The sequence below is a fragment of the Ranitomeya imitator genome, chromosome 9 (genome assembly GCF_032444005.1).
Source record: "Ranitomeya imitator isolate aRanImi1 chromosome 9, aRanImi1.pri, whole genome shotgun sequence".
In the NCBI taxonomy this organism is placed as follows: Eukaryota; Metazoa; Chordata; class Amphibia; order Anura; family Dendrobatidae; genus Ranitomeya; species Ranitomeya imitator.
This window is the reverse complement of record NC_091290.1, coordinates 131,733,920-131,748,743: the sequence shown is the minus strand read 5'-3', so window position 1 is coordinate 131,748,743 and position 14,824 is coordinate 131,733,920. Positions and strand designations below refer to the sequence as shown.

General features: G+C 49.1%; 1 protein-coding gene across 1 annotated transcript in view; it reads left to right on the top strand.

Moving 5' to 3' along the window:
- Positions 1 to 3,384: 3,384 nt before the first annotated feature.
- Positions 3,385 to 14,824, top strand: part of CMTM4 (CKLF like MARVEL transmembrane domain containing 4) — a 43,774-nt gene continuing 32,334 nt past the window's right edge. The window contains exon 1 of the mRNA XM_069738914.1: positions 3,385 to 3,844. Within this exon, the coding sequence (XP_069595015.1) occupies positions 3,659 to 3,844 (186 nt within the window). The 5' untranslated portion in view covers positions 3,385 to 3,658. The remainder of the gene's footprint in view (positions 3,845 to 14,824) is intronic.

The following is a 14,824-nucleotide window of genomic DNA, read 5'->3' as shown; positions in this document are numbered from 1 at the left end:
CCGAGGCCACGGCGGCAGGGTGGGCTGTGATCCGAGGCCGCGGCGGCAGGGCGGGCTGTGATCCGAGGCCACGGCGGCAGGGTGGGCTGTGATCCGAGGCCGCGGCGGCAGGGCGGGCTGTGATCCGAGGCCGCGGCGGCAGGGCGGGCTGTGATCCGAGGCCGCGGCGGCAGGGCGGGCTGTGATCCGAGGTTGCGGTGGCAGAGCGGGCTGTGATCCGAGGTGATCCTGCAGTGCGCAGGCATCGGGAAAGGCAAGAGAGGCCCGGCTCCTACGCACTGCAGTACTTAGCCTTCAACAGGACAAATTACGCCTGCACCGGAGCCGCATCGTGAATACAAGAAGAGGACGTCATCGTGAGAAGATGGGAGGCGCTGGACTGGACCGCGACGCCCATCGAACCGGGACCTCCCCTGGGTGAGTATAATCTAACCTTTTTCTCATCTTTCAGGATACATCATGGGCTTATCTACAGCATTACAGAATGCATTCCAGAATGCTGCAGATTAGCCCCTGATGCTGGTGGGCTGAGCTCAACTTAGATTTTGGGGGTGACAGGTTCCCTTTAATGGCAGCAACTGGGAACAAGGCATTCGCTCACTTGTTCGGCTTTGTTTCTTGCATTGAAGTACGACTTAAAATAATAAAATTTGCATAAAAATTGCATCACATGACCCTCCTCCATGATCGCGGTAAAGTAGGGCAGCACGGTGGCGCAGTGGATAGCACAGCAGCCTTGCAGCGCTGGAGTCCTGGGTTCTAATCCCACCTTGGACAACATCTGCAAAGAGTTTGTATGTTCTCTCCGTGTTTGCGTGGGTTTCCTCCGGGCACTCCGGTTTCCTCCCACATTCCAAAGACATACTGATAGGGAATTAAGTTTGTGAGCCCCATCGGGGACAGCGATGATAATGTGTGCAAAACTGTAAAGCGCTGCGGAATATGTTAGCGCTATATAAAAATAAAAAATAAAAGATTATTATTAAGATGTTCAGCGCTGATCTTATTACAGAACAGCACTCAATCTTCCCCAAATCACTGATCTAGTCCCTGCCTCAGGGTGGTGTAATAGCGCCTCCTGCTGAGAAATAACATAAATGCAGCCATAAATATTGCAGCGAATTCTATTTCGGTACCACTGGTCTGTGTGCTCCTCCTTACAGTCTAGTGTGCACTGTGCACATATATTACTTATCCTGTACTGGCTCTGTATTATACCCCAGAGCTGCACTCACTATTCTGCTGGTGCAGTCACTGTGTACATACATTACATTACTGATCCTGAGTTACATCCTGTATTATACCCCAGAGCTGCACTCACTATTCTACTGGTGCAGTCACTGTGTACATACATTACATTACTGATCCTGAGCTACATCCTGTATTATACTCCAGAGCTGCACTCACTATTCTGCTGGTGCAGCCACTGTGTACATACGTTACATTACTGATCCTGAGTTACATCCTGTATTATACTCCAGAGCTGTACTCACTATTCTGCCCATACAGTCACTGTGTACATACATTACATTACTGATCCTGAGTTACATCCTGTATTATACCCCAGAGCTGCACTCACTATTCTGCTGGTGCTGTCACTGTGTACATACATTACATTACTGATCCTGAGTTACATTCTGTATTATACTCCAGAGCTGCACTCATTCTTCTACTGGTGCAGTCACTGTGTACATACATTACTGATCCTGAGTTACATCCTGTATTATACTCCAGAGCTGCACTCACTATTCTGCTGGTGCAGTCACCGTGTACATACATTACTGATCCTGAGTTACATCCTGTATTATACTCTAGAGCTGCACTCACTATTCTGCTGGTGCAGTCACTGTGTACATACATTACATTACTGATCCTGAGTTACATCCTGTATTATACTCCAGAGCTGCACTCACTATTCTGCTGGTGCAGTCACTGTGTACATACATTACATTACTGATCCTGAGTTATATCCTGCATTATACTCCAGAGCTGCACTCACTATTCTGCTGGTGAAGTCACTGCGCTAACTGCTATCCTGCATTGTACGAGTACATAAAGTAAGTACACCCAGTGCTGGCAGCCATGGACCGGCCGAATTATTGCCGTAACAAATGTCTGTGCATAAATTTTACATAGATTAGATTGAGTGAATTCTGTGTAATATGGCGCCCCCCAGTGTCTGATCTGTGCAAGTATGAGTAATAAGAAATTTACAGGGAAACTTTTTTTTTTTTCTCAACAGTTTTTATTCTAATTATATTTGTCTTTAATTCTTTTCTCTGTCCAGGATGATGTTGGTGGCGGCTACTTTGCCAGAACTGCTGGTTGTAATTGTACTGGAGGAGGTGAGCTGTGACATCACCTATTGTGAATGGTGGATCCTGTGTTATCTACTGTATATAGAGGTGTTATCAGTCATTGTACAGGAGGAGGAGGTGAGCTGTGACATCACCTATTGTGAATGGTGGATCCTGTGTTATCTACTGTATATAGAGGTGTTATCAGTCATTGTACAGGAGGAGGAGGTGAGCTGTGACATCACCTATTGTGAATGGTGGATCCTGTGTTATCTACTGTATATAGAGGTGTTATCAGTCATTGTACAGGGGGAGGAGGTGAGCTGTGACATCACCTATTGTGAATCGTGGATCCTGTGTTATCTACTGTATATAGAGGTGTTATCAGTCATTGTACAGGAGGAGGAGGTGAGCTGTGACATCACCTATTGTGAATGATGGATCCTGGGTTATCTACTGTATATAGAGGTGTTATCAGTCATTGTACAGGAGGAGGAGGTGAGCTGTGACATCACCTATTGTGAATGGTGGATCCTGTGTTATCTACTGTATATAGAGGTGTTATCAGCCATTGTACAGGAGGAGGAGGTGAGCTGTGATGTCACCTATTGTGAATGGTGGATCCTGTGTTATCTACTGTATATTGAGGTGTTATCAGTCATTGTACAGGAGGAGGAGGTGAGCTGTGACATCACCTATTGTGAATGGTGGATCCTGTGTTATCTACTGTATATTGAGGTGTTATCAGTCATTGTACAGGAGGAGGAGGAGGTGAGCTGTGATGTCACCTATTGTGGTTGATAGCTGAGCTTGTGGTATTATTCCCTTGTATCTTATTCTGGTATAATATAGCTTTCTTTTGAGTACGTCTGGTGATTTTCAGGGCTTTATAGACTCAGGTTCTGGCGCTTAGCCCTGTGACTGTGAGAAGTCGCCCGTCTCGGTCTCATGACTGGGGCGGGGCGATATATAGTGTTCTCATTAGTACAGTGTGTAAGAAGCCGCCTACAATCGCGGCAAGACGTAGTCGTGTGGGCGGAGCTATGCTGAGGAGACGTACTGGGACGTCACAAAGAGCCTCGCCTGCGATTGGTCGGGGCGTAGTTACCTGCAGAGCGCGTCAGTGTAGGTCTCGCGTTGCGACTTTCGCGTTACCGCGGAGAGAACCGGGGCCCAGGGCAGCACGGAGAGGGGGCACGGGGGTGTGGCGCCTGCGCCCTGCACTGTCGGACACTGCGCCGTGGTGGTCGCAGCCGCGTGAGGGGCTGACATATGGGGGTCACTGAGCGGCTGCTGATCCCGGGGACCCGCGCTATGCATTGTGGGATGCGTGGCCCCCAGCGCTGAACGGAGCCCCCGGCATGAGAGCGGCCGAGGACATGGACGGCTTCGAGGCGGAGGCGTCTACAGCCTCCATGGTGTCCGGGGCCAGCAGCCCTTACCAGCCGACCACCGAGCCGGTGCGGGAGAGCCGCGGCTGGAGGGGCGTCCGCTGCGACGGGGAATATATCCGCTCCCTGCCCGGGGTCCTGAAGAGCAGCCAAGTGGTGAGTGCGGGAGCGGGCATTACTGTGCAGGGGAGCTGTGTACACTGTATATACACTGTGCAGGGGAGCTGTGTACACTGTATACTGTGCAGGGGAGCTGTGTACGCTATATACACTGTGCAGGGGAGCTGTGTACACTATATACACTGTGCAGGGGAGCTGTGTACACTGTATATACACTGTGCAGGGGAGCTGTGTACACTATATACACTGTGCAGGGGAGCTGTGTACACTATATACACTGTGCAGGGGAGCTGTGTGCACTGTATATATACTGTGCAGGGGAGCTGTGTACACTATATACACTGTGCAGGGGAGCTGTGTACACTATATACACTGTGCAGGGGAGCTGTGTACACTATATACACTGTGCAGGGGAGCTGTGTACACTATATACACTGTGCAGGGGAGCTGTGTACACTGTATATACACTGTGCAGGGGAGCTGTGTACACTATATACACTGTGCAGGGGAGCTGTGTACACTATATACACTGTGCAGGGGAGCTGTGTACACTGTATATATACTGTGCAGGGGAGCTGTGTACACTATATATATACTGTGCAGGGGAGCTGTGTACACTATATACACTGTGCAGGGGAGCTGTGTACACTGTATATATACTGTGCAGGGGAGCTGTGTACACTATATATATACTGTGCAGGGGAGCTGTGTACACTATATACACTGTGCAGGGGAGCTGTGTACACTATATACACTGTGCAGGGGAGCTGTGTACACTATATACACTGTGCAGGGGAGCTGTGTACACTGTATATACACTGCAGGGGAGCTGTGTACACTATATACACTGTGCAGGGGAGCTGTGTACACTGTATATACACTGTGCAGGGGAGCTGTGTACACTATGTATACTGTGCAGGGGAGCTGTGTACACTATGTATACTGTGCAGGGGAGCTGTGTACACTATATACACTGTGCAGGGGAGCTGTGTACACTGTATATACACTGTGCAGGGGAGCTGTGTACACTATATACACTGTGCAGGGGAGCTGTGTACACTATATACACTGTGCAGGGGAGCTGTGTACACTATATACACTGTGCAGGGGAGCTGTGTACACTGTATATACACTGTGCAGGGGAGCTGTGTACACTATATACACTGTGCAGGGGAGCTGTGTACACTATATACACTGTGCAGGGGAGCTGTGTACACTATATACACTGTGCAGGGGAGCTGTGTACACTGTATATACACTGTGCAGGGGAGCTGTGTACACTATATACACTGTGCAGGGGAGCTGTGTACACTATATACACTGTGCAGGGGAGCTGTGTACACTATATACACTGTGCAGGGGAGCTGTGTACACTATATACACTGTGCAGGGGAGCTGTGTACACTATATACACTGTGCAGGGGAGCTGTGTACACTGTATATACACTGTGCAGGGGAGCTGTGTACACTATATACACTGTGCAGGGGAGCTGTGTACACTATATACACTGTGCAGGGGAGCTGTGTACACTATATACACTGTGCAGGGGAGCTGTGTACACTGTATATACACTGTGCAGGGGAGCTGTGTACACTATATACACTGTGCAGGGGAGCTGTGTACACTATATACACTGTGCAGGGGAGCTGTGTACACTATATACACTGTGCAGGGGAGCTGTGTACACTGTATACACTGTGCAGGGGAGCTGTGTACACTGTATATACACTGCAGGGGAGCTGTGTACACTATATACACTGTGCAGGGGAGCTGTGTACACTGTATATACACTGTGCAGGGGAGCTGTGTACACTATGTATACTGTGCAGGGGAGCTGTGTACACTATGTATACTGTGCAGGGGAGCTGTGTACACTATATACACTGTGCAGGGGAGCTGTGTACACTGTATATACACTGTGCAGGGGAGCTGTGTACACTATATACACTGTGCAGGGGAGCTGTGTACACTATATACACTGTGCAGGGGAGCTGTGTACACTATATACACTGTGCAGGGGAGCTGTGTACACTGTATATACACTGTGCAGGGGAGCTGTGTACACTATATACACTGTGCAGGGGAGCTGTGTACCACTATATACACTGTGCAGGGGAGCTGTGTACACTATATACACTGTGCAGGGGAGCTGTGTACACTGTATATACACTGTGCAGGGGAGCTGTGTACACTATATACACTGTGCAGGGAGCTGTGTACACTATATACACTGTGCAGGGGAGCTGTGTACACTATATACACTGTGCAGGGGAGCTGTGTACACTGTATACACTGTGCAGGGGAGCTGTGTACACTGTATATACACTGCAGGGGAGCTGTGTACACTATATACACTGTGCAGGGGAGCTGTGTACACTGTATATACACTGTGCAGGGGAGCTGTGTACACTATGTATACTGTGCAGGGGAGCTGTGTACACTATGTATACTGTGCAGGGGAGCTGTGTACACTATATACACTGTGCAGGGGAGCTGTGTACACTGTATATACACTGTGCAGGGGAGCTGTGTACACTATACACTGCAGGGGAGCTGTGTACACTATATACACTGTGCAGGGGAGCTGTGTACACTATATACACTGTGCAGGGGAGCTGTGTACACTGTAATACACTGTGCAGGGGAGCTGTGTACACTATATACACTGTGCAGGGGAGCTGTGTACACTATATACACTGTGCAGGGGAGCTGTGTACACTATATACACTGTGCAGGGGAGCTGTGTACACTGTATATACACTGTGCAGGGGAGCTGTGTACACTGTATATACACTGTGCAGGGGAGCTGTGTACACTATATACACTGTGCAGGGGAGCTGTGTACACTATATACACTGTGCAGGGGAGCTGTGTACACTATATATATACTGTGCAGGGGAGCTGTGTACACTATATACACTGTGCAGGGGAGCTGTGTACACTATATACACTGTGCAGGGGAGCTGTGTACACTATATACACTGTGCAGGGGAGCTGTGTACACTGTATATACACTGTGCAGGGGAGCTGTGTACACTATATACACTGTGCAGGGGAGCTGTGTACACTATATACACTGTGCAGGGGAGCTGTGTACACTATATATATACTGTGCAGGGGAGCTGTGTACACTATATACACTGTGCAGGGGAGCTGTGTACACTATATACACTGTGCAGGGGAGCTGTGTACACTATATACACTGTGCAGGGGAGCTGTGTACACTATACACTGTGCAGGGGAGCTGTGTACACTGTATATACACTGGCAGGGGAGCTGTGTACACTATATACACTGTGCAGGGGAGCTGTGTACACTGTATATACACTGTGCAGGGGAGCTGTGTACACTATATACACTGTGCAGGGGAGCTGTGTACACTGTATATACACTGTGCAGGGGAGCTGTGTACACTATATACACTGTGCAGGGGAGCTGTGTACACTATATACACTGTGCAGGGGAGCTGTGTACACTGTATACACTGTGCAGGGGAGCTGTGTACACTGTATATACACTGCAGGGGAGCTGTGTACACTATATACACTGTGCAGGGGAGCTGTGTACACTGTATATACACTGTGCAGGGGAGCTGTGTACACTATGTATACTGTGCAGGGGAGCTGTGTACACTATGTATACTGTGCAGGGGAGCTGTGTACACTATATACACTGTGCAGGGGAGCTGTGTACACTGTATATACACTGTGCAGGGGAGCTGTGTACACTATATACACTGTGCAGGGGAGCTGTGTACACTATATACACTGTGCAGGGGAGCTGTGTACACTATATACACTGTGCAGGGGAGCTGTGTACACTGTATATACACTGTGCAGGGGAGCTGTGTACACTATATACACTGTGCAGGGGAGCTGTGTACACTATATACACTGTGCAGGGGAGCTGTGTACACTGTATATACACTGTGCAGGGGAGCTGTGTACACTATATACACTGTGCAGGGGAGCCGTGTACACTATATACACTGTGCAGGGGAGCTGTGTACACTATATACACTGTGCAGGGGAGCTGTGTACACTGTATACACTGTGCAGGGGAGCTGTGTACACTGTATATACACTGCAGGGGAGCTGTGTACACTATATACACTGTGCAGGGGAGCTGTGTACACTGTATATACACTGTGCAGGGGAGCTGTGTACACTATGTATACTGTGCAGGGGAGCTGTGTACACTATGTATACTGTGCAGGGGAGCTGTGTACACTATATACACTGTGCAGGGGAGCTGTGTACACTGTATATACACTGTGCAGGGGAGCTGTGTACACTATACACTGCAGGGGAGCTGTGTACACTATATACACTGTGCAGGGGAGCTGTGTACACTATATACACTGTGCAGGGGAGCTGTGTACACTGTATATACACTGTGCAGGGGAGCTGTGTACACTATATACACTGTGCAGGGGAGCTGTGTACACTATATACACTGTGCAGGGGAGCTGTGTACACTATATACACTGTGCAGGGGAGCTGTGTACACTGTATATACACTGTGCAGGGGAGCTGTGTACACTGTATATACACTGTGCAGGGGAGCTGTGTACACTATATACACTGTGCAGGGGAGCTGTGTACACTATATACACTGTGCAGGGGAGCTGTGTACACTATATATATACTGTGCAGGGGAGCTGTGTACACTATATACACTGTGCAGGGGAGCTGTGTACACTATATACACTGTGCAGGGGAGCTGTGTACACTATATACACTGTGCAGGGGAGCTGTGTACACTGTATATACACTGTGCAGGGGAGCTGTGTACACTATATACACTGTGCAGGGGAGCTGTGTACACTATATACACTGTGCAGGGGAGCTGTGTACACTATATATATACTGTGCAGGGGAGCTGTGTACACTATATACACTGTGCAGGGGAGCTGTGTACACTATATACACTGTGCAGGGGAGCTGTGTACACTATATACACTGTGCAGGGGAGCTGTGTACACTATACACTGTGCAGGGGAGCTGTGTACACTGTATATACACTGCAGGGGAGCTGTGTACACTATATACACTGTGCAGGGGAGCTGTGTACACTGTATATACACTGTGCAGGGGAGCTGTGTACACTATGTATACTGTGCAGGGGAGCTGTGTACACTATATACACTGTGCAGGGGAGCTGTGTACACTGTATATACACTGTGCAGGGGAGCTGTGTACACTGTATATACACTGCAGGGGAGCTGTGTACACTATATACACTGTGCAGGGGAGCTGTGTACACTGTATATACACTGTGCAGGGGAGCTGTGTACACTATGTATACTGTGCAGGGGAGCTGTGTACACTATATACACTGTGCAGGGGAGCTGTGTACACTGTATATACACTGTGCAGGGGAGCTGTGTACACTGTATATACACTGCAGGGGAGCTGTGTACACTATATACACTGTGCAGGGGAGCTGTGTACACTGTATATACACTGTGCAGGGGAGCTGTGTACACTATGTATACTGTGCAGGGGAGCTGTGTACACTATATACACTGTGCAGGGGAGCTGTGTACACTGTATATAAACTGTGCAGGGGAGCTGTGTACACTATGTATACTGTGCAGGGGAGCTGTGTACACTGTATATACACTGTGCAGGGGAGCTGTGTACACTATGTATACTGTGCAGGGGAGCTGTGTACACTATGTATACTGTGCAGGGGAGCTGTGTACACTATATACACTGTGCAGGGGAGCTGTGTACACTGTATATACACTGTGCAGGGGAGCTGTGTACACTATACACTGCAGGGGAGCTGTGTACACTATATACACTGTGCAGGGGAGCTGTGTACACTATATACACTGTGCAGGGGAGCTGTGTACACTGTATATACACTGTGCAGGGGAGCTGTGTACACTATATACACTGTGCAGGGGAGCTGTGTACACTATATACACTGTGCAGGGGAGCTGTGTACACTATATACACTGTGCAGGGGAGCTGTGTACACTGTATATACACTGTGCAGGGGAGCTGTGTACACTGTATATACACTGTGCAGGGGAGCTGTGTACACTATATACACTGTGCAGGGGAGCTGTGTACACTATATACACTGTGCAGGGGAGCTGTGTACACTATATATATACTGTGCAGGGGAGCTGTGTACACTATATACACTGTGCAGGGGAGCTGTGTACACTATATACACTGTGCAGGGGAGCTGTGTACACTATATACACTGTGCAGGGGAGCTGTGTACACTGTATATACACTGTGCAGGGGAGCTGTGTACACTATATACACTGTGCAGGGGAGCTGTGTACACTATATACACTGTGCAGGGGAGCTGTGTACACTATATATATACTGTGCAGGGGAGCTGTGTACACTATATACACTGTGCAGGGGAGCTGTGTACACTATATACACTGTGCAGGGGAGCTGTGTACACTATATACACTGTGCAGGGGAGCTGTGTACACTATACACTGTGCAGGGGAGCTGTGTACACTGTATATACACTGCAGGGGAGCTGTGTACACTATATACACTGTGCAGGGGAGCTGTGTACACTGTATATAAACTGTGCAGGGGAGCTGTGTACACTATGTATACTGTGCAGGGGAGCTGTGTACACTATATACACTGTGCAGGGGAGCTGTGTACACTATATACACTGTGCAGGGGAGCTGTGTACACTGTATATGCACTGTGCAGGGGAGCTGTGTACACTATGTATACTGTGCAGGGGAGCTGTGTACACTATGTATACTGTGCAGGGGAGCTGTGTACACTATATACACTGTGCAGGGGAGCTGTGTACACTGTATATACACTGTGCAGGGGAGCTGTGTACACTATATACACTGTGCAGGGGAGCTGTGTACACTATATACACTGTGCAGGGGAGCTGTGTACACTATATACACTGTGCAGGGGAGCTGTGTACACTGTATATACACTGTGCAGGGGAGCTGTGTACACTATATACACTGTGCAGGGGAGCTGTGTACACTATATACACTGTGCAGGGGAGCTGTGTACACTATATACACTGTGCAGGGGAGCTGTGTACACTATATACACTGTGCAGGGGAGCTGTGTACACTATATACACTGTGCAGGGGAGCTGTGTACACTGTATATACACTGTGCAGGGGAGCTGTGTACACTATATACACTGTGCAGGGGAGCTGTGTACACTATATACACTGTGCAGGGGAGCTGTGTACACTATATACACTGTGCAGGGGAGCTGTGTACACTGTATACACTGTGCAGGGGAGCTGTGTACACTGTATATACACTGCAGGGGAGCTGTGTACACTATATACACTGTGCAGGGGAGCTGTGTACACTGTATATACACTGTGCAGGGGAGCTGTGTACACTATGTATACTGTGCAGGGGAGCTGTGTACACTATGTATACTGTGCAGGGGAGCTGTGTACACTATATACACTGTGCAGGGGAGCTGTGTACACTGTATATACACTGTGCAGGGGAGCTGTGTACACTATACACTGCAGGGGAGCTGTGTACACTATATACACTGTGCAGGGGAGCTGTGTACACTATATACACTGTGCAGGGGAGCTGTGTACACTGTATATACACTGTGCAGGGGAGCTGTGTACACTATATACACTGTGCAGGGGAGCTGTGTACACTATATACACTGTGCAGGGGAGCTGTGTACACTATATACACTGTGCAGGGGAGCTGTGTACACTGTATATACACTGTGCAGGGGAGCTGTGTACACTGTATATACACTGTGCAGGGGAGCTGTGTACACTATATACACTGTGCAGGGGAGCTGTGTACACTATATACACTGTGCAGGGGAGCTGTGTACACTATATATATACTGTGCAGGGGAGCTGTGTACACTATATACACTGTGCAGGGGAGCTGTGTACACTATATACACTGTGCAGGGGAGCTGTGTACACTATATACACTGTGCAGGGGAGCTGTGTACACTGTATATACACTGTGCAGGGGAGCTGTGTACACTATATACACTGTGCAGGGGAGCTGTGTACACTATATACACTGTGCAGGGGAGCTGTGTACACTATATATATACTGTGCAGGGGAGCTGTGTACACTATATACACTGTGCAGGGGAGCTGTGTACACTATATACACTGTGCAGGGGAGCTGTGTACACTATATACACTGTGCAGGGGAGCTGTGTACACTATACACTGTGCAGGGGAGCTGTGTACACTGTATATACACTGCAGGGGAGCTGTGTACACTATATACACTGTGCAGGGGAGCTGTGTACACTGTATATACACTGCAGGGGAGCTGTGTACACTATGTATACTGTGCAGGGGAGCTGTGTACACTATGTATACTGTGCAGGGGAGCTGTGTACACTATATACACTGTGCAGGGGAGCTGTGTGCACTATATATACACTGTGCAGGGGAGCTGTGTACACTATATACACTGTGCAGGGGAGCTGTGTACACTGTATATATACTGTGCAGGGGAGCTGTGTACACTATATACACTGTGCAGGGGAGCTGTGTACACTGTATATATACTGTGCAGGGGAGCTGTGTACACTATATACACTGTGCAGGGGAGCTGTGTACACTATATACACTGTGCAGGGGAGCTGTGTACACTATATACACTGTGCAGGGGAGCTGTGTACACTGTATATATACTGTGCAGGGGAGCTGTGTACACTATATACACTGTGCAGGGGAGCTGTGTACACTGTATATATACTGTGCAGGGGAGCTGTGTACACTATATACACTGTGCAGGGGAGCTGTGTACACTGTATATATACTGTGCAGGGGAGCTGTGTACACTATATACACTGTGCAGGGGAGCTGTGTACACTATGTATACTGTGCAGGGGAGCTGTGTGCACTATGTATACACTGTGCAGGGGAGCTGTGTACACTGTGTATACACTGTGCAGGGGAGCTGTGTACACTATATACACTGTGCAGGGGAGCTGTGTACACTGTATACACTGTGCAGGGGAGCTGTGTACACTGTATACACTGTGCAGGGGAGCTGTGTACACTATATACACTGTGCAGGGGAGCTGTGTACACTGTATATATACTGTGCAGGGGAGCTGTGTACACTATATACACTGTGCAGGGGAGCTGTGTACACTATATACACTGTGCAGGGGAGCTGTGTACACTATATACACTGTGCAGGGGAGCTGTGTACACTGTATATATACTGTGCAGGGGAGCTGTGTACACTATATACACTGTGCAGGGGAGCTGTGTACACTATATACACTGTGCAGGGGTGCTGTGTACACTGTATATATACTGTGCAGGGGAGCTGTGTACACTATATACACTGTGCAGGGGAGCTGTGTACACTGTATATATACTGTGCAGGGGAGCTGTGTACACTATATACACTGTGCAGGGGAGCTGTGTACACTATATACACTGTGCAGGGGAGCTGTGTACACTATATACACTGTGCAGGGGAGCTGTGTACACTGTATATATACTGTGCAGGGGAGCTGTGTACACTATATACACTGTGCAGGGGAGCTGTGTACACTGTATATATACTGTGCAGGGGAGCTGTGTACACTATATACACTGTGCAGGGGAGCTGTGTACACTATGTATACTGTGCAGGGGAGCTGTGTACACTATATACACTGTGCAGGGGAGCTGTGTACACTGTATATATACTGTGCAGGGGAGCTGTGTACACTATATACACTGTGCAGGGGAGCTGTGTACACTGTATATATACTGTGCAGGGGAGCTGTGTACACTATATACACTGTGCAGGGGAGCTGTGTACACTATGTATACTGTGCAGGGGAGAGAGACCGGGCATTACTGTGCAGGGGAGCTGTGTACACTATGTATGCTGTGCAGGGGAGCTGTGTACACTATATACACTGTGCAGGGGAGCTGTGTACACTATGTATACTGTGCAGGGGAGCTGTGTACACTATGTATACTGTGCAGGGGAGAGGGACCGGGCATTACTGTGCAGGGGAGCTGTGTACACTATGTATACTGTGCAGGGGAGCTGTGTACACTATATACACTGTGCAGGGGAGCTGTGTACACTATGTATACTGTGCAGGGGAGCTGTGTACACTATATACACTGTGCAGGGGAGCTGTGTACACTATGTATACTGTGCAGGGGAGCTGTGTACACTATATACACTGTGCAGGGGAGAGGGAGCGGGCATTACTGTGCAGGGGAGAGGGACCGGGCATTACTGTGCAGGGGAGCTGTGTACACTGTGCAGGGGAGCGGGAGCGGGCATTACTGTGCAGGAGAGCTGTGTACACTATGTATACTGTGCAGGGGAGCTGTGTACACTATATACACTGTGCAGGGGAGCTGTGTACACTATGTATACTGTGCAGGGGAGAGGGACCGGGCATTACTGTGCAGGGGAGCTGTGTACGCTATGTATACTGTGCAGGGGAGAGGGACCGGGCATTACTGTGCAGGGGAGCTGTGTACGCTATGTATACTGTGCAGGGGAGCTGTGTACACTATATACACTGTGCAGGGGAGAGGGAGCGGGCATTACTGTGCAGGGGAGAGGGACCGGGCATTACTGTGCAGGGGAGCTGTGTACACTGTGCAGGGGAGAGGGAGCGGGCATTACTGTGCAGGAGAGCTGTGTACACTATGTATACTGTGCAGGGGAGCTGTGTACACTATATACACTGTGCAGGGGAGCTGTGTACACTATGTATACTGTGCAGGGGAGAGGGACCGGGCATTACTGTGCAGGAGAGCTGTGTACGCTATGTATACTGTGCAGGGGAGAGGGACCGGGCATTACTGTGCAGGGGAGCTGTGTACGCTATGTATACTGTGCAGGGGAGCTGTGTACACTATATACACTGTGCAGGGAAGAGGGACCGGGCATTACTGTGCAGGGGAGCTGTGTACACTATATACACTGTGCAGGGGAGCTGTGTACACTATATACACTGTGCAGGGGAGCTGTGTACACTATATACACTTTGCAGGGGAGCTGTGTACACTA